The 19,439-nt window shown below is 35.4% G+C and overlaps 1 protein-coding gene across 1 annotated transcript in view; it reads right to left on the bottom strand.

The window, feature by feature from the left end:
* SPATA17 (spermatogenesis associated 17) overlaps window positions 1-19,439 on the bottom strand; it is an 89,636-nt gene that overhangs the window by 19,927 nt on the left and 50,270 nt on the right. The window contains exons 7-9 of the mRNA XM_054630204.2: window positions 15,573-15,776; window positions 10,297-10,448; window positions 1,838-1,976 (exon numbers count right to left, since the gene is read on the bottom strand). Of these exons, the coding sequence (XP_054486179.2) occupies window positions 1,838-1,976; window positions 10,297-10,448; window positions 15,573-15,776 (495 nt within the window). The remainder of the gene's footprint in view (window positions 1-1,837; window positions 1,977-10,296; window positions 10,449-15,572; window positions 15,777-19,439) is intronic.

The following is a 19,439-nucleotide window of genomic DNA, read 5'->3' as shown; positions in this document are numbered from 1 at the left end:
ATTTAACAGTTAGGAAAGTATGACCTCACACCTGCTTATAGGCCTTTTTCCATTAAACTGCCATGAGGAGTTTGAGGCTTTGAGGTTCATTTTTGGATTTTTTCCTGATAATAATGACCCTTTAAAGCATTAGGTATGTCATAAATAGCCCTTTTCTCCTCTTATCTCTCTGCTGGGGCAAGGGGCTCCTAATGGAAGCTTCATATTGATTTAGAATTGGGGTTGGAATGCTCTGTGTCATGTTGGGTTAATGTATACAGCCATTGACCACCAGAGATTTAGGTTGGTATCTATCCAAGATCACAAGTAGAGTTTTTAGCTAAGCCCATGGTTTATATATGTGTGATATGATATACAGTATGAATATCTTTAGGTTTTTTATATCGTCATCTGAGCCTGAGCAAGAACTGCTAAGAACTGGAAAAGAAAGTCTTTACAGGACATACAAGCACCAGAAATAAGACATTTAGGTAGTTTTTATATATCATACTTATACTGTAGGACTACAGCCAGTCATATCTTCCACTCCTTGCCTTTGAAATTCAGAAATATTTTTGTTTAATTTTTGATGTTTTATTTGCAAGGAGATACAGTTAATGCATGTTGAAATACCAAAACTTTACTCTGAGCTCATTTTTAAACCTTAAAGTTTTGAGGAAAAATCTTTTTAAAATATTCCTTCTCAAACTAAGATTCCTTGGAGCTTGCTGTATATTTACAAAGGTTAAACTGCTCTCAAGGAAATAATTAATTATATCTTACAAAATTCCATAATTGTTTAGGTAGGAAGAGATCTCTCGAGATCACCCTCTATAGCCCCCCTACTCAGCTAGAGCAGGTTGCCTAGACCATGGATATATCCAAAGATAAAGATTATCCAACCTCTTTGGGCAACTTGTGCCAGTGCTCTGTCACCCACACAGAAAAAGAAAAAGAAGAATTAAAAAAATAGTGTTTTCTTGTGTTCAGGTGGAATTTCATGCACTTCACTTGTGTTCATTGACTCTTGTCACTGGACACTTATGGAGTCTGAGAGAAGTCTGGGGTCCTGTTCTTCCTTTGCTCTTATCAGGTGTTTACACACTTCAATAAGATCTCCCCTGTACCTTCTCTTTTCCAGACTGAAGTGTTCCAGCTGTCTCAGCCTCTGCTCCTACAAAAGATGCTCCAGTCCCCTAACTGTACGGGTAGAGAGTGCAGCACAGAGCCAAAGTCCATTACTCTTTTCGTACTCAGAAATTTTCAAGTGATTAAGATACCTAATACAAATAGGAGTAATGCAAACACTACACAAACTCATGTTCTTAGAAAAATTACCTCTTACAGCTCTACAAAACCAGACATATATGAGATGCTCCTGACAATGCAGGCAATTTAACGAGGCCTTCTTAAAATAAAAAACAGCTATTCACTAGTTTTAAGATTTTTCCAAAGAATGTAAGCACTAAAATATTGTGCTGTTTTAATCAGGTTTTCCTATAATTTCTTGAAGTTTATCCTAATGTGTAAGAGTAAATATACAACCTCTCTTAAATCAGAAAAGGCAATTCAAACAGAATGAAACTTAGGAAAATGCATATAACTGAAGGTTTACTTAATCACGGTCTTAAATCCTGATCTTGTAGGACCAACAGGTGTTGAATTCTCTCAAATTGAATTTACCAGAAAGTCAAGGAAATTTCACATCCCATCACAGCTCTAACTACATGATTTTATAACATGCTAGAAAGAATCCTGTTGGATTCCATGATAGTTGGATCATACTGAAATTCACTTAGTTCTAATAAAACATCAATCTAAAAAAAGTAAATAAATTCTTGACTTTGCAGTGACTTACCTTGTCTGCTATCCACTTCTTAGGATATACTTCTCTGAAATATTTAGTTCCATAAGCTTCTTTGCCATATTTGCCTGACTTAAAAAGTGATGGCTCATACTTCTCATAATTTTTATGATATGAAGAAAATGGCAGAAACCTGAAATTAAAGAATATTTTAGAATCAGTTATGCTCTTCTCTAGATGCCACAGGATTGACGTAAATCCATGCTGCAGGAGATGAAGTGTACACATGTTCCTGATATTTTTCACTATCTTCTTAATGTTTCCTCTCAGTATTGTGAGAGTATTACTGCAATTTCTCCTGTAGCCTTTTTCAGAATAAAATTGGAGCAAAGAGACAGTGAGTTTCAACAGGATAAAATCAAGACTTAGTGCACAAGGATCTAACTTGGTTCACTTGCATGAGTAGATTATTACTTTGTGTGTATCTGTACTGACAACTGGTGGGATGTGTGCAGGACGATCAGGGGCCCCTTTGCTGGGAGGTGCCTGCTGATGCCTCAGGTCCTAGCAGAGAGTGCAGCCTGTGCCAGCTGCCAGTGGCAGGCACTCTCCATGCACGGGGACAGACATCACCTCTGGAGATAGGCATCCTTGCTTTGTCAGAGCCAAAGCTAAATAAACCATATTCTCATTAGCAGAACAGAAACTTGCTCATATTTATAAACCACAAAACAGAGAAATTGTTTCTTCAGAATTCACAGACTGTGTACTTTACTCTTAGGTTATAATTATGTCCTAATTAGCAATCTTTTTGAGCCAGGTTCTTTCATTTTCGGTGATAATGATGATGGACTTGCTGCTTAGATAGTGCCAGTGAGCAGTGCAGCTCCAGCTACCTGCTGGAAGGGGTTTTCAGATGGATGTCCCTAACTGCCAGGGACAACCAGAGGTTTTTTGGGTAGGTTCCACAGCAAACTGTATGAAGGAAAGTGAAAAACATCTTGTATATAGAAGATCTGCAAGACACCCTACAAACACATCTTAGTTCCATCTATTCCAGTTTCCAGGAGAGTCATGAGAGGAAACAAGTACATTTTACCATAAAGCAAAACACTGGAAATTAAGTTTATCATTGCTGATATTCTGAAAAAAATCAACATGTGTTCTTAATTCTAGAAGTGCAGGAAAAAAATCTCGGTAAAATTAGAATGATATGCTTCAGAAGTCAAAAATATCACTTTTAAATCCTATGACAAGAAGTGTAGCTAATTAGAACCCTTCCTCAGCTGAAACCTTTTCAGAATCCAGAGTCCCCATAAGAGTTAGGCAAAGAAAGTTTTATAAAAATGAGGATTAAAGTAGTCTTCTTTGTCTCTCAGCTGATACAGATGCAGAAAACTAATTGTTTTGATTAACTGATTTATCGGCAACTGTTTGAGTGGTTTTGAAAATTATTTTTCTTTCTTTCCACCTCATAAAAAGAAATGGTTTGAGAATCTTACCAGCTGTATCAACTTCTTCTATCACGTGCCACAAACAAATGCCATGTAAAGTTAGTAAAAGGAAAACCCTGAGTTAGCAGACTTTAAAATAATAAAAAGCTATAGTAGCATGTGTATACCCATGGGAAAGAACACCCTCACACAAGACAGATTAGGGTACTTGTAATGCTAATTTGCACATGGGATGGCCATCACACACACACAAAAATTAATGTGGCCCCAGTGTCCCAGAGAATACATCGAAGGTGCTGTGAGCCGGCTGCTCCACTTGCAGTTTTTATCACTTCTGAATTGCATTTTAATAGTACATTTTTCTTTTGTTCAGACATGAAAGAAAATTGGCTTTCTCAGGGGATTGGATAGCTGAGAAGACAAGGCTTGCAGTTTTGGGATTTACCCATATATGCACAGAATTTAGTTGAGCCAGAGCATTCATAATTTAATATGAATTTCTGTAAAATGCATTACAGACAAAATAATTAAAAATCTTGAGAAAAGTAGAAGTAAATGATTATCATTTTCCCAAAATAAAAAATTCTACATAGAGGTTTTGATTTTACTGTGGATCATTTAATCTTTGTCTTTTGGCAAAAAAATTCTCAGAGTAATGTAGGTTCTATGATTCAAAAAAAAAAAAACCCAAAATTAACACTTTGAGACATAACAAGCAGTATTTTCTTTTAAATGAAAGAAAAAAATATAATAGAGGATAATGGTATCGAGTAGAAGCTTTTTCTTCTGTTTACAGTTCTGCTCTCAGAGTCAGGGGGCAAATCCTTAAAGTGATGATTCTCTAACAACATGCTTGTAAATTCAGTGTTTGCTTAAAGTAAGCGAGAATTTACCATATGTGAATAAGTAATTAAAAGAATTGCAACAATTTTTTGTCCTAAGTAGGGTAACCAAATTAATGGGAGTAATACCAAAGTCGTTATATCCCCCCAAACCATAATAATAACAAGAAGTAATAGCACTGCAAAACACTTCAGTAATGTTATTATGTTCTGTACTTCTTTGTATACACCTGATACAGCTTGTCCCAAAATTAACGACAGTATGTTCTCCAAAAGTGACAGAAGAGAGTGATGGAAGAAGAACATTAAATTCAGACCAGGATGCCATTATCAACTGTACAAGTTTAGATTTCAATAGTTTAGATTTCAAAACATTCACTCATTTTTCCTACATCTAGTTTTCAGCTTTTCCTTGTGATTTAAGTGTAAATTCAGAAATTCTTAAATGTTTTCAGTTAACATGACAGAGACAGAAGTACCAATCAAAAATAATTAAATTCTGTATTGATGTTTTATTGGGCTACAAGAAAAAGTCAGTATAAGCTGAGACTTCCCAAATGATGACTTAATGGAAGGTGAACTTTCTCTAAATAAATATATTGAAAAATGAAAAATTATTTAATATCAGCCTGAATGAGAAATATGTCAAAGGATACAATCAAAATGAGGAAAGGGTTGGAACCAGAAATTAGAAACTACAAATGGCAGTATTACTCATACATAACCTGAAAAGGATCAGGACCAAGGCTGGCTGTGTCACTGGTGATGAAGACCAGCTGCACTGCTGCTGGGACCCCAATCTAATTAGCCTAAGAAGACTTAGAAGGCTTCTCTTAGTAGCCAAACCAGCTGCTAGAGGTATTTAAATTTCAAAGACACTACAGATATTTGTTGCTAACAAAAATAAAAATGCTTTTATCTCTCATCCTGTCCTGGACCTTCCTTCTACTAGCAATTTCATCTTTCTAAACCTTTTTTCCCCTCACATGTTTACACTCCCCCTCCAGGATTTTTATTCCTACATTCCTCACCTACCATTTCTTCCCTTTAGTCTGCCTCTTTTATTGCAATCTCTCTTACTACTTTGACAGAAGATGGAAAAGGCTTTTTACATGCTGAAGGTTTTTGAACTGGGTTGACAGAGATGACAGGAGCAGCAGCAGGAACTGGTTTCTGGTGTCTATGGCAGTGTGAGAGGAGCACAGCAGCGCAAGCAGGAAGGAGAATTTCCCAGGTCCATCACTGACTGCTGGGCAACAGTGTCCCAATGCTATATGGAACCTACCAATAGGACATAGGACAGAGGCAGTGACTTTTTATTGAAATTTAAATGGCCACAATAAACTGGAGTGGTCCTCAGTGTGTTCTCTGAATCTGCCCAAGAGGCAAAATCCCAGCAGTCTAGTGGAGCAAACAGGTAATCCTGATCCCAGAAAAGCTTCAAAACATTCCCAGGGTTCTGAGAAAGATCTGCCAGATCTACTGCTGGACTGCCACACATGCTGCACTGCCAGGGCACAGTTAGAAATATAAAACAGAGCATTGTTACATGGCTTTTCAAACTTTTACATTTGTATGTACTGTACATTTTTTAATTTAGTAGGAAAAATGCCAGCAAAGTATTAGCTCTATGACATTGCTAATTTTTTATCTAAAGTGTTTTTATACAATACCAATTCAATTCTTTGTTGTCTTGATTTAATTCAAATTCATCTCGCTTTGAAGAATTCCATGAGAAATTAGCTCCAAACAAGCCATGCTTCTCTATCAGAAATCTGTGAATATTTTATCTTCTTCTTTTTCTTTAATAAAACACGACGTTAATTTTAAGCTTTCAAATTTGTATTATACCTGAAGTAATTTTTTCATCAAATCCAATCTTTTCACTTGGGGAACAAAGAAGGAAGCATAATGGTTTTCCCATAGCCAAACAACTGCAGCAGGGCAGACATTATTTACTTTACAATGCATGTATATTAAAATCAAAGTGTTAGATACAAGAATAAAGATGGAATATTTTATTTAGCATATCTAGTGACATTATCTTTAGTGCACTGGTTTTGCCACGAGAAGCCCATTTGGGTGTCTTAGTACAAATATTGTTTCTGGTAATATACTAAATGCACGGTTTATTGAAAAAGTATCAATCACTTTGATTGTAACATCAGTAAATCTAAAAATTCTCTGGCTATTTTTATTTAACCCCTGTCTGCAATAATGTAATGTGGCAAATAAAAGCACAGCCTGGTTCCTGTAGGAAGTAAAAGAGATCTCTTCTGCAGCAAATTCCGGAACTTCTTAATTATACACAGACTTATTATCTGCATTCCCAGTGTTATAAAGTACCAGAACTTCATTAGAAAAATTAAGATGGAAAAATGAAGGCTCTACTTTGTAAATTTCCAGTGGAAATTAGCTGGAAGAAGCAGAGGAATACTGGATCAAAAGAGGGTAATCATGCTTAACTGTGCCCTAGAGCACCCGCATGTATAATACGATTTGCACAGTAACTACCTCTCCTATTACTGCTTGTTTGGAGTATTCTGTGTTAATGGGGTTAGCTAATTTAGTATTTTAACTTAAAAAGACTCTGCTGATTAATAAATGTTGCACACTGTGCTAGTAATTAAAATAAATGGAAGAGTTACAAATAGAAGTTGAATTGTTAAGAAAACATTATCTGAAAATATATGATAATCCCTGTTTATCATAATACAATAACAGTCCGGAAAATATGCAAATTGCTGAAGTTGCAAAGCATAAGACAAACTAAGTATAATTTGAAAAAAGTTTTCAGATGTGCTGTGTTTGTATGACAAAAAAATGTAGTAGCCATTTTCACTGCAGCTAAGTCAGAGACACAGTAAAAGATTTTATAACTCTAGAAATTAAAAGATTTTTTAAAAACTCTAAACCTGAAAGTGACTTGCATTTTAAGTTTTCTTACAATTAATACCAGGCAGCTCATAACATTGGTGCTCTCCAAGTACAGAGCTTATTCAGGTCACTAATTTCTCTGCAGGTGTATCTGTTCTGCCCAGCACAGGGCAGCACAACAGCACCTCAGCTGCTCCAAAGAAAACCACAATCTTGCTGGAAATAAGTCCATGAGGAGCTGGGTGCTGCTGTATTCACACAGCACGGGAGAGGCAGGATGTGCAAACATTGCTGCACACCAGTGAACCAGTGTGACCAGGACCAGGCTGTGCATCTTCAGCACAGCACTGAGCACAGACACAGCCAGAAGCTGAGGTAATGTTTCTGATGTCATGCCAGAATAAATTAGGAAACCTAGGCCTTACACTCTTGCTCTCACCACACTGCATCTTGTTCTGATGTTTGCTGACTTCAAAAAGATGTTTAATAGTATACTTCGAAGCATGAGGCATATTATATGAGACAAATTTCATCTAAGTTAATGAAAATAATTTACATTTTTGTTCTCCGGAAAATTAGGCCAGCATGCGCCTGCACACAACTGAGGAAACTTTTTATGCTTCATCTAAATCTGCTGGATCCAGCAGTTGTCTCAAACTAGACACTATATTAAGTAGCCATCCCAAAGGAATGCAATTGTCATTCTTATACAAGTGGAGGGGGAAATCACTTCATTTATATGAAAAATAGCCCAATAAGGTAGTAACAGCTTCAATTATATGAGAAAAAGGAATCATTTTTGTTAGACTGGATAACCCAGTTGCTTTTCCATTACAGAAAAGGAAATTCCAACAGTTGTTTTAAGTGAGGACAGTATATTCTCTTTTGGTTTCATTTTTACTGCTTCTGCCTGCCTCAAAATCTCACAACTTTTCCAAATCTTTTGTGCATTTTATCAAAAGCAAGAACTTTCTCAGAGCTTGCAACACTCATCCTATCATCCTGTAAACAACCACTGATAATTAGAGGTTTGTGAGAATTCTGAATGTTGCTGAAAATTTCAGCTACATGCCAACAATCTTTTTGTCTTAAGAGACCCAACACAATACCTACTCTGGAAATATACATATCAATGCAAATGTCATTCATGCAAACACAAGCTTTCTCAATAAATGCCACATACTTCTGCTGCTCATTCTCTATTTTCTAAAACAGAAAAATAATCAGCATAGGAAGCACTACCAGGAAGAAATAAAGTCCCAAAGTACACAATTACATAGCAAGAAACAGAAATTTGTCAATTCATAATAGACACTGCTGAGAAAAAACTACTGTAGAATCTGAGTAACTCTTTGCTGGCTCCTCCCTGGAGACCAACATCCCATGCAGCAGCTGCAGCATTACCAGTGAGCATTAGTCCTGGTGATGACCTGCAGCTCTGTCATCACCTTTTCAAGGTTACAGATGTGACCCTTGCATGGCTGGTTGAATAAGAAGCACAAATGGAATGATCACAGCCTGAAAATGTATAATACACTCTGCTTTTAGTGTGCATGAAGCTGGGAATCATTGATTGTTGGGACATTGCTTCTGTGCATTAAGGATGGCATTAAATGCTTCCTTACTATAAGGTAAATAAAGACCCACATGAAATAATATCTACCAAAATTGGAGGCTTCAAATTTAAACTGTACAAGAGCAAATCTTCACAATTCCCTCACTGAAGAGTCAGTGAAACATTTATTGCAAGGTCTGACCTTCTGAAAGTGTTGACACAGTAATGTCTGGGGTAAACTTCATCAAATAAAGACTGGGCAATGTAGTCATGTCTATAAATGAAGGACATCATCTAACCTCAGTTTGAATGCATCAATCACAACTAATTCAGCGAAGAAAACACTTTAAATGAGAGGTAGCATATTAATTACTACCTAGTAATAGGGGTTCTTTTAAATTTCACCAGCAGAAATTTTATATAAAAATGAAAATGAAAAAAACCAGAAATTTATGCTGAGATGTGAAAATTAAGCTGTTTCCTCCTCCGCATACCAGTACATGAAAGAATACAGAGAGAAATAGAAAAGGGGAGAATATTTGTACTTGGAACTGAACTCACTTATGATTTTAGTATGAAATAAATAAAGGGTGCTATCTCTCAACAAACAAACAGAAAAACCCACAAAAAAACAACTAAACAAAAAAAACCCCATCAAAAATGTTGTCCAGAAGTGAAAAAGTAGTCTAAATAAAATATTTTTTGAATTTCAAAACTGTTTCTGAATAGAATTTTCTTTCAAAGTTACTATTAATTTTAAATTGGGGGAAACGGTCCAAAAATAAAAACATAGAAGTTAAACCATGTAAACACAATTGATTCTGGCACTCTTAAGTCCCAGTCCTGAATCTGACACATAGCAATATGGAGCTGATAAAAAGGCATGAAACAGATCAAAGATAGCAAAACATCATGTGCCAGTGATCACAGGCTGCTCATGAGGAAAAGTGATTCCCTTCTGTCCTGAATTTTGTATTGAAGGGCCAAAGGATTGCCAAGAGCAGTGAATTCAATGAAAAGTTTGGCAAAACATAATTCTTTTCTAGGTAACTACAAAGGCAGAGAAAATGACTTAGAAGGCTTTTATTATGATTGGATAAAACAGTGTTTAACAGTTATCATGCTAAAAAAAAATTTAAAAAGGAAATATTTTGGCAACAGTCTTAAATCTTTTGGGACAGAAGCCTTAATCTTTTGTAATGGATTATGCCTGTATTTGAGATTTTATGGAAAAGAACTGGCCTGTCTGGCACTATTACAGCTGCCATGGCTTAGGAAATCAAACTGCTTCAAAGATTATTCTAGTTTCTATGTCATGTTCTAACATGCAACATATGCTCCTTCCCCTTCCAAATGAGCTGTGGTAGAGAAAACAAGTCTTATTGGCATGCAACACCATTTTTTCTTCCCATAACCAGTAAGTTTCCAGAATATGAAGACTGAAACAGTGTTTTTTCCTTGGCAAGGTGCATGTGGCAGGACAGAATTTGCATTTGTTTTCTTATTCCCCATTAAAGCCATCTGTTGCATCACATATTATTACTATTACAAGTTCTTTTAGACACTCATAGATATGGATGGCACATGTCATACAATTACAAGATAGGGTCTCTGCCCTGAGCAGTTTATAATCTGAGGACACAGAATTTAGAAGTATACACATAAAATGTTTTCTAGTAAGCTGTCAGGTTTGACATTTCATTTTGTCAGGCATGAAAGGTTTCTGAAAGCAATGGAATAAAGAAAACATTCTCACAACAATATAAGAAGAGCCAAAGAACTCACTGATTGTCATGGATGGGATTTCTCCATTCCTCCCCTCGTGTTGGGTCTCTGGCCTTGGCTGGTGATGCATACATGGACTCTCTCACTCGCAGAGTTGGTTCCACAGGCTTGTAGCGCTGCTGCAACACTTCAGCAGGATCGCGGAACGGCCCCTGAAAAGTGCAGGAGAATACAAGTGCTCTGTTTGGGCTTACAGTTCTTCTCTTTCCCCTCTTTTGTTCATGGCATATCGCTGACAAAACGGGACACAGAATGTTTGGGAAGTGTAGCAAGACTCTTCTCCCAAAATAATCAAAGCTGTTCCTTTTGATAGAGACTTACAAATAACATAAAGGTTGATAACATACTCTAAAGCGTCAAAGAGAGTGCACTCCAAATTTATTTACCTACTAGTAAATACTTAAAATTTTAAATAAATGTATTGTTAGAACTGATTAGGAAAACTTTGTTTTTACTTAGAAAAAAGTATTGGTGAAATAAAAAACAATCATTAACTATATCTAAATTCTGCTTAAGCAGAAAACCTAAATTTTTTACTTTGCATAGAACAAACTTCAAAGAGCATTCTCTTTTCAATGTAACTGTAAACCTACCTTGAAGGGAACTTAATGCATGGCTTAAGACATAATTCTTCTAACAGAATTCAAACACGACTTCAGTACTATAGGCACATAGTCCATTTCTAAAAGATCTAATTTCACATTAACTTTGTAATTCTTAAAAAAATACACATACACGTCTTTTTTTTTCCAGAGTATATTGTTTAATAACTGATTGTATCAGTATCTACTATTTAAAAACGTGGATAAATAGGAGGAAGTCCTCTCCTGTGCTGCTGAAGTGACATATCCTATATGTCTCACTTCTAGTATTAACCCTTAAGAACTTACCTGGAATATAATTAGTGCTCATGTCACTCATGGCAGTTTAATAACAAGCCTGAACTTAGAAGTATTAAAATTAATTTTTATTTTCATCATTGTTGATCTTGCAATGAACTAGTGAAACCTTTTGAAACTATGAACAGACAAAGAAACCTAATCACAGCCTTTATTCTTAAAGATATCCTTCTTTGAATAGGTTATCACTAACAAGTCACAGCTGGAGTTACTGCAAGCACTGAGTGAAGACTGTGGGGCTAATAAAAAGAAATGATTCACGCCTCATTTATGTTCACTTATGTTTTACATTAATAGAAACCAATAATAGGAACCAGTTACCATAAAAGTCATGGACCGTAAATAACACAAATGGCAAATAAGTATCATCTAGTACTTTTCACAGCTGGACAGGAGGATTGCTATATTTAAAAGTAGTTAATGGATTTTTATTGGAACTTTATTTTTTAAAGGCACAGCACCAAGATTTTGAGATCTTTTTAAAGGTCCCAGTAAGCAAATGAGCATAATATTTACACTTCTTGCAGATATTTTCTTGCTTCTGTTTTCATGGTCTGCATGAAAAATATGTTCATTTTAAAAGAACACAAAAGTCTTAAAACAGAATGAAAAGTGCTACCGCCTATGAGAGACTACTTACTATTAGAATAGGTCATTGAAACTAGTCAACAGTGTTTAGTAATACATAACCTGATGATCAAGTTAAAAAAAAGTTTAAAATTTGTAATAAAATTGAATATTCTGTTACAAGATGTTTGCATTAAGTGGATATATAGAGGAAGGAAGAAAGACAAGTACTATTGCCAAATAATACCAAGAAAAATATGTTTAATTTTAAAAGTAGTCTTTCAGAATATTGTATTATTTCTTCACTGAAAAGTACTGACTCATCTAACCTCCAGGTTATAATCAGATATCCAAGCAAGGGGTTTTCTCCATCTTTAATTTCTGAGACTACTAATAGAAGGAGAGGGAGAAAGGATGTAACTAAGTAAAGGTCACTCAAAATAAGGCTATGACATCACTAATGAAAGCAGAGTATATATATTAGAATACTGAGATAATTCTAAACATTCCCTGAAGATTTTTGTGTTCCTCTGAATCATGTATTTGAAGAAATTTAGTTAGTAATAGGGACCTCAGGAATGTATCTTAAACAAAGACCTCTACAAAGTCCATGTGTCTATTTCCATTTTACAAGATTAAGACTTGTGGAAACTCTGGTAGATTGGTGCTTAAAAAACGTTTTCAAATTGACAATGTTGACATTTGTAAATGTTCCAGGCATCCTCTTCAAAATGGAAATCTTTATGGGGAGGTCAGGCTTGGAAAAGAATGGTAGGAGTTGACCAACAATGTTTATCCTGAAGGAAACTCACAGAGCTCTATGCTCTATGTTTGGACTTTGTACTGAGTAGCATAAGTCTCCTTAATACCAACTGGTTTGCCAAATAAAGGTTAGCAGATCGGCATTCTTACTACTTTATCATAACATCAGAAACTCATAATAAAAAATACAAACTGCATCAAATTACGCATTCCTCACTGTCCCCATTCCACAACAGATAACAGCATGCAAAAGATCTAAATGGTAATGTGCATTCTGTTATTAATGCCTTTTAATGAATAGATTACTAATTTTAGCATTATCTGTGTTTCTATCAAACTATGATTCTAGTTAACTCAGTAATAAAAATGATAGATCTAACTGATGGAGAAGCACCATTAAAACCTTTCTATTAAATACACTATCTTATATATACAGACCTTACCTATTAAATGCTAAATACTCATTTCCCTAAGAGAAAACTGAAAGATAGTCATTTTTTTTTCTTTTAAACATATATAATTGACATCCTCATGTAAAACATCTAAACCTAGGGGCAATAAAAATTTTAGATACCTGAAAAAAAGTAACAAGTGAGCCAGGCAGATATTAGGAAAGGAAGCTTGGTGCCAAAAAGTGTTACCACAAAGAACGAGGACACAAGTATATCTAGTAATTAAATTTCTTATGGTCACACCAGACAACTTTCAGGATGTGTTCTGGTGGGTTTTCATTTCCAGCTGTTTCATCAGCTCAAACCAGTGTCCTTTTCTTAGACATACAACCCTAAATTGTCAAAGTGTTGTGCAGGGATTTAGCCGTGTGACTCCCATTAACATCAATAAGAGTCGGGCAGCTAAATCCACGCACTGTGCTTTGAAAATTTACCCCACAGTGTACATCCCAGGGTGCTGAAAGGATTAAAGTATTATATAGTAAATTCCCTCTCTGAGGTGCAGAAAATAAACAGAACTCTTCTGGTTTGTTCTAAAAGGCTATCTGTGCATGACTGCTGTGTGTGCATCTGAACTTAGAAAGGTCTATAAAATATTCCAAATCCAAGCAAAAGCTTGTAAGATACTTTGTATACAGTAAAGCAATTTTGCAAGAGCACCTTAACAATGGAAGAACTGTGAATTACCTATCTATTTAAAAGCCTGATTCCTCACCATGTTCACAAGGCAAAAGCTTTCTTCTTTCCTGAGAGACAATGCAGCCAGTCACATCCTGCTCAAGGACTGTCATAGCCCCTTGGTCCCAGAAGGTAAAGCTATAATGTCATGTTTATGTCAACTCCAAACTCCCTGATCACCCAAACTGCCTGTTGGCTCACACTTTGTCTCAATTCTAATGTGAGTCAATGAGGTCATTCTATGAGGAATCTCAAAGCAGTCAGGATAGGGACAACACAAGGAAGGAAGGACAAAGGTGGAGAACTGCCCTGAAGTTGATTCCTACTGTTATAAGCAGTGGGCTCACCTCTGCTTCTCCAGATTCATTCTTAGAATCACAGAATCACAGACCTTCTTAGAATCATAGGATCATAAAGGTTGGAAAAGACCTCCAAAATCATTGAGTCCAATCTTTGACCAAATACCACCTTGTCAAACTAAACCATAGCACTAAGTGCCATGTGCACTCATTTCTTGAACATTTCTGGGGATGGTGACTCCACCGGCTCCTTGGTCTGCCTGTTCTAATGCCTGACCACCTTAAAGTGAAAAAATTCTTCTTGATGTCCAGCCTGAACCTCCCCTGGTACACTTTGATGTTATGTCCTCTTGTCCTGTTGCCTGGGAAAAGAGACCAGCCCTCACCTGGCTTACAGCCTCCTTTCAGAGAGTTGTAGAGAGCAATATTGATTCAGAGGAGTAAAACACCATTAAAGGTATATGTATATATACATTGCTTATTGCTCAAGTTGTTACATTTCTGCAGATAGGTGATAGTTTCACTGAAAGTTGCTAAGAAGGACTCATTTAGAAGTATTGTCTTTCTAAACAAGATACAAATAAGGAAATTTAAATATAGAATGGAGTACTAAATGGAAAAGTGTCAGAGGTTCTAAAGATGTTGTTTCACTCAAAATGAAACCAGCATGGAAAGTGTATGTGTGAGCTAAGTAGAAGATTCAGTAGACTGGGCAAACTGAAAAATTCTTCAGAACAGAGGGAAACTCAAAATATTTCTATCCCTGAAGTACTTGTATAGGCACCTACTGGCAAAAGCTACATTTCATTGTATTATCATCAAGTGTGGAACACAAATTTCTCAAAATTTTTTTCTGCTGTATATATTATTGGTCACATTCCCAGCAGGTTTTGATAATAAGGGAGCAAAAGCTGTTTTACTATCTTGTGAGACATTTGCTTTGACGCATTATCCCACAGATGTCCATAACTCTACAGAAAAGGAAAAAATCTACCTGCCAGATACGGTGACATTAACTGAAGTTAAAATTGAGACTATGACAGTTAATAATGGAAGCTGGGCAAATTGGTTGTGATGGAGCAGAACATGTAGAAATCTTTGTTATTAAAGCTCTCACACATCTAGTGGACACAAGAGAGTAGGAACTATTCTGAACTGAGAGGATGCCTCAGTCTTCATATGGAAAAAAATTGCAAACTGAGGACAAAGTTATCAACAACTGCTTAATTTTTCCTATCACCTTTAATTTCTCCTTTTTTTAATGATTTAAGATTGGAAATTAAGAAGTCTAGCTCTAATTAATCATAATATTGATACTCAATAATATCAGGTCATACCTTTGAAATATCATAAATTACACTTTTTTTTCCCAAAGGACAAAAACAACATATAAAGAATTAATATTTCCCTGTTTCTACGTAACACATAGATTTCTTTTTTCTTTAAGTCAAATCTGTGTCAAAGACTTTATATCTTCAATGCAAGCACTAGATTTATATTTTAAAAAAACATTCACAAAAGGGATTTTCAGACTTGATGATCCAACTCAAGATATTCTGTGATAATCTCTGATAAAAGATGTGAGCAAAAGCTGCCGCAGAGTCACTGGAACGTGTTACCTGAGGTTTCTGTCTGTCAGCAGGTAGCACAGGCAGTGATGTGACAAAAGCTGGAGGCTCTTTACAGGTTGGCCAGCAATAGAGCTCATCAGCAAAGGGACTCTTCACTTGCTGCTTCCTGTGGGTCAGTGGCTTTGACTGCCGTAGCAGCAGTTCCATTGGATCTGGGGATTTCCTGAATGGCGAATTGTAGACGCCTGGAATCTGAGCAGAAAATGGGATCATCTTTGACTTCAACTCATTTAAATTTCTACATAAACTATGATCAAAATCAGACAGTAGCACCTGCTGCACTTTTAAAAGTAAATCAGTCAAGTTAGGAGAAATAATTAAGGAGAAATAGGAGAGAATTTTTGGAATATCAAAACCAATAATTGCTTTTTTCCCAACAAAATGTCCACAATAAATTCCTGAACAGCTATTACAATGTGTTTAGACTTAACAGCAGAAAACACATGAAAAACAAAAGTTTAGCACAATGATTTCTAAATTGTGACTAAAATAGAAAGGTTCATTTGCCACTGAATTTGATTTTTTTTACATCACTAATTGTATGACTAGTGTGGTACAATATAACAATTACCGATATAAAACACATATTTCAAATTCTGTTTTAGCAATCTACATCTTTAACAATCTGTGAATATCTGGCAAGTCAAAATTATGTGACAACTGTTCCCAAATCATACCTATATATGCAGGCATTTTATCAGTTGTATATAAACAATTCCCAAATAGACATATGTGAGTTTACTGAATTAATTATGAACTGTTATATATGAGAATTACTTTTCCATATTGCACAAAGCCACTAAATTTCCCATAAAACAGATGACAAATTATTAAAATATACAAAAATTAATTTAAAGATACAGGGTTGTTTAAAGATAATTATATTTTCTATAAAGGTATACTAAAACTTTTAAAGCAGACTTGCTCAGTTAAAATATATTTTCCTTTGCATTTATCATAATTCACTCACTAGAATAAATTTTGAATAAAAGTAGTAGGGAAAGAAATTGGTTTCGAGATGCGTGGAAAGTTAAAGAAAAGAGTAAATATTTAAAATCTTGTATTGCTCTTTTGGAGCACTATTGAGGACCCATGAGAAAACTGTGTAGGGCATCAGCCTCTTCACAAAGTATTAAACTCTTGGGGCTGAGAGGACAGAACTCTCCCCAATGAGCTCTAATGCATTTTTCATTAACATATCCTACTGGAAAGTTCCAGTTTCTTGTGTCAAAAAATTAAATAAGGTACATATAAAACATATGGTCTAACAGATACTTTTTTTAAAAAACTATTCAGCTTCTTCAAAATAGTGTTGGGCTATTTAAAATTTTAAAAGCTACCTTCTTCATCTCTAAATTGTACGGGTCTAATGACAATTTATTTTGCTTCTCTGTTATTTGTTCCCCTCTTAGAGCATACCCTACAAACTGTTTCATTAATGGGTAAAATGTTCAGTGGGAAAGAGGACTTGAATAGAGGTAAGTGGTAGAAACATAAGTATGCCAAAAAACCACTGGCTGTTCCTTCAGCTTCTCAGGATGCCAAACTAGAATGGTGGGGATCCATGCTTCAAACAGCAGGCAAGAGAACCACTGGAGTGAAGGGGAAATTCTAGGTCTGTCTCTCTGATCTGTAAAGTCCAGCTGCAACTTAATCTTTTGTTCTGCAGATCTGGCTTGTTCTCACATAAACATCTCATAAAGTCACAGATTCTCCTCATGCTGTTATTATTTTCATAGTACTTCATGCATTGTTATATTGCAATTTTCTTATCAGCCCAGTAGAGTTTTGCCTGTGACCACTCGGTGATCTGTAAGTGCTACATAAAGAGAAGTTCCATGGGCTGTCTTGAAATTTATTGCACTCTCCCACAATTGTTGAATGCAGTTATACCATATACTCATATGCACTCTCCCACAATTGTTGAATGCAGTTATACCATATATTCAACAATTGTTGAATGCAGTTATACCATATACTTCCTACACAAATTTTCTCAAATATAAAATGCCACAGTCAATACAAATTCCATACAAATGGAATGCATTAGAATCACGCAAATAAGATCCCTCACTGGAGATACACAAACCATCTCTATGCCATGGTCATTACACACTTCACTCATTAGTCCTACCACAGCCTTTGAATCTGCCTACATTATGAAAAATTAAGTTTTGCCTTTATTATGTTGATGACAGTAAATAGAAAAATAATAAGCTTTTTCACATATTTCACTGAACTGTTCACTGCGTTGTTGCTTCATTTTTCCACCCCTTCCTGCACCATCCATACTCAGCTGTGGAGACTGTTTTCTAGACATGCCACGAGTGTGCAGAGGTTCCCAGGCATGGGGAGAGACCCTGCTCTCATGGTATGTCTGTGAAACATATTTTATAGAAAGTGACAGTGGCACTGAAAATTTAAATACTATCCAGAAGAGAAACATCTCCATGCTCATCACTGAGAATCAGGGTGATCTGGAAGAAAACACTAAGGCATAACATCTCTCTAAAGTTGGCAGGCATGGATTTGTTGATTGGTAACACATCCTGATCAGGGCTGAGTCTTCCCAAAATTTACACCTCTTTTTAAGCCTTTTCTTAAAAAAAAAAAAATGCTGAAGAGCAAATTGAAAAGGAAATATTTAATTTTTTTTTTTAACTGAAAAAAAAATTAATTGTTCTGTTATTTCAATCTACATAACACAGGTTTGGGGTTTGGGTTTTTTACTCCAAAGTCTAAAAATACAGTATCTGAAATAATTTAAATGTTCTTCCTCTGGAGAATAAAATGCAAGAATAACTTTAAATCGATGTTCTGTCTAGGTTACTTCTTTTAGTCACACTGAGAGATAGTGTCTCCATGAGTAAAATGGCTTTCTGAAACTCCATTTTGCAATCTCTATTAAAATACTGTGTATATTCTATTTTGTGCTTCTTTGATTAAATGTTTGGTAGTAATAAAAAGCTATAGTTCATAAAGAGTTCAAACACTGTGAAATGCTACTGAGTATCACCAAGAGCACTAATAAAATTGGCTTTTAGCACTTTTAATGAAACCAAAATTAGCCATAATAAATGTGGAAATCTATTGATTCAGTGTCTTTGGAATTATTATTGCCGAACAGGTGTCTTAACAAAGAATCATCTTTTGTTACCCTTTTTTTACATACTCTCATGTTAAATGCATACAGATACTATATCAACTGTGAAAATGGATTTGTAGTTTAGAGAGGCCAACCAGACACTTAAAAAGTTTTTGCTTCTTCTACAGGTGAAACTCTTTGTATGATATGGGTCAAAATTGATTACAAAATGCATATTTCAATAATGATTTTTCAAGCAATCCTTGTTAATTACTTTACATTTTAACTATATATGTTGAAGTATTCAACAAGACACATAACAAAGCAATCAACAGAGATAGTATCTAGACAGATAAAATTAATAGTAATTTATTCTAAATTCCCCAAGGTTTGTGGTAAGGTTAGCCCTAGATTTAAAATTGGTAAAGTATGGTAGGAGAGACAAGAGGATGAGTTTGATTCTACTTTCCAGTTTAGATCAATCACTGGAAAAATTGCTTCCATTCTTTTTTAAAAATATCTCTGCAAGTTTTAGTCTTGTTTTTGGAATTTCTTGTGCTGTGCAATGTGGTGATGAATACCCTATTCATTCTGTCCTCTGCAGGGAGCTGGCAGTCTACAGAAATCTAAGAATTTCAAGGATCAAAGCCTTTGGTACTTAATATATTTGTATATCTTCTTGAGACAAATACAATGTATTAAAAGCATTACTTCATTTTCTTTCCCTACTTTAATAAAATATTCTCTCAACCACAAAACCATTGTACTTA

Source organism: Agelaius phoeniceus, chromosome 3 (genome assembly GCF_051311805.1).
Source record: "Agelaius phoeniceus isolate bAgePho1 chromosome 3, bAgePho1.hap1, whole genome shotgun sequence".
Lineage (NCBI taxonomy): Eukaryota > Metazoa > Chordata > Aves > Passeriformes > Icteridae > Agelaius > Agelaius phoeniceus.
Note: the sequence above shows the minus strand (reverse complement) of the source record. Positions and strands in the feature narration are given on the sequence as shown.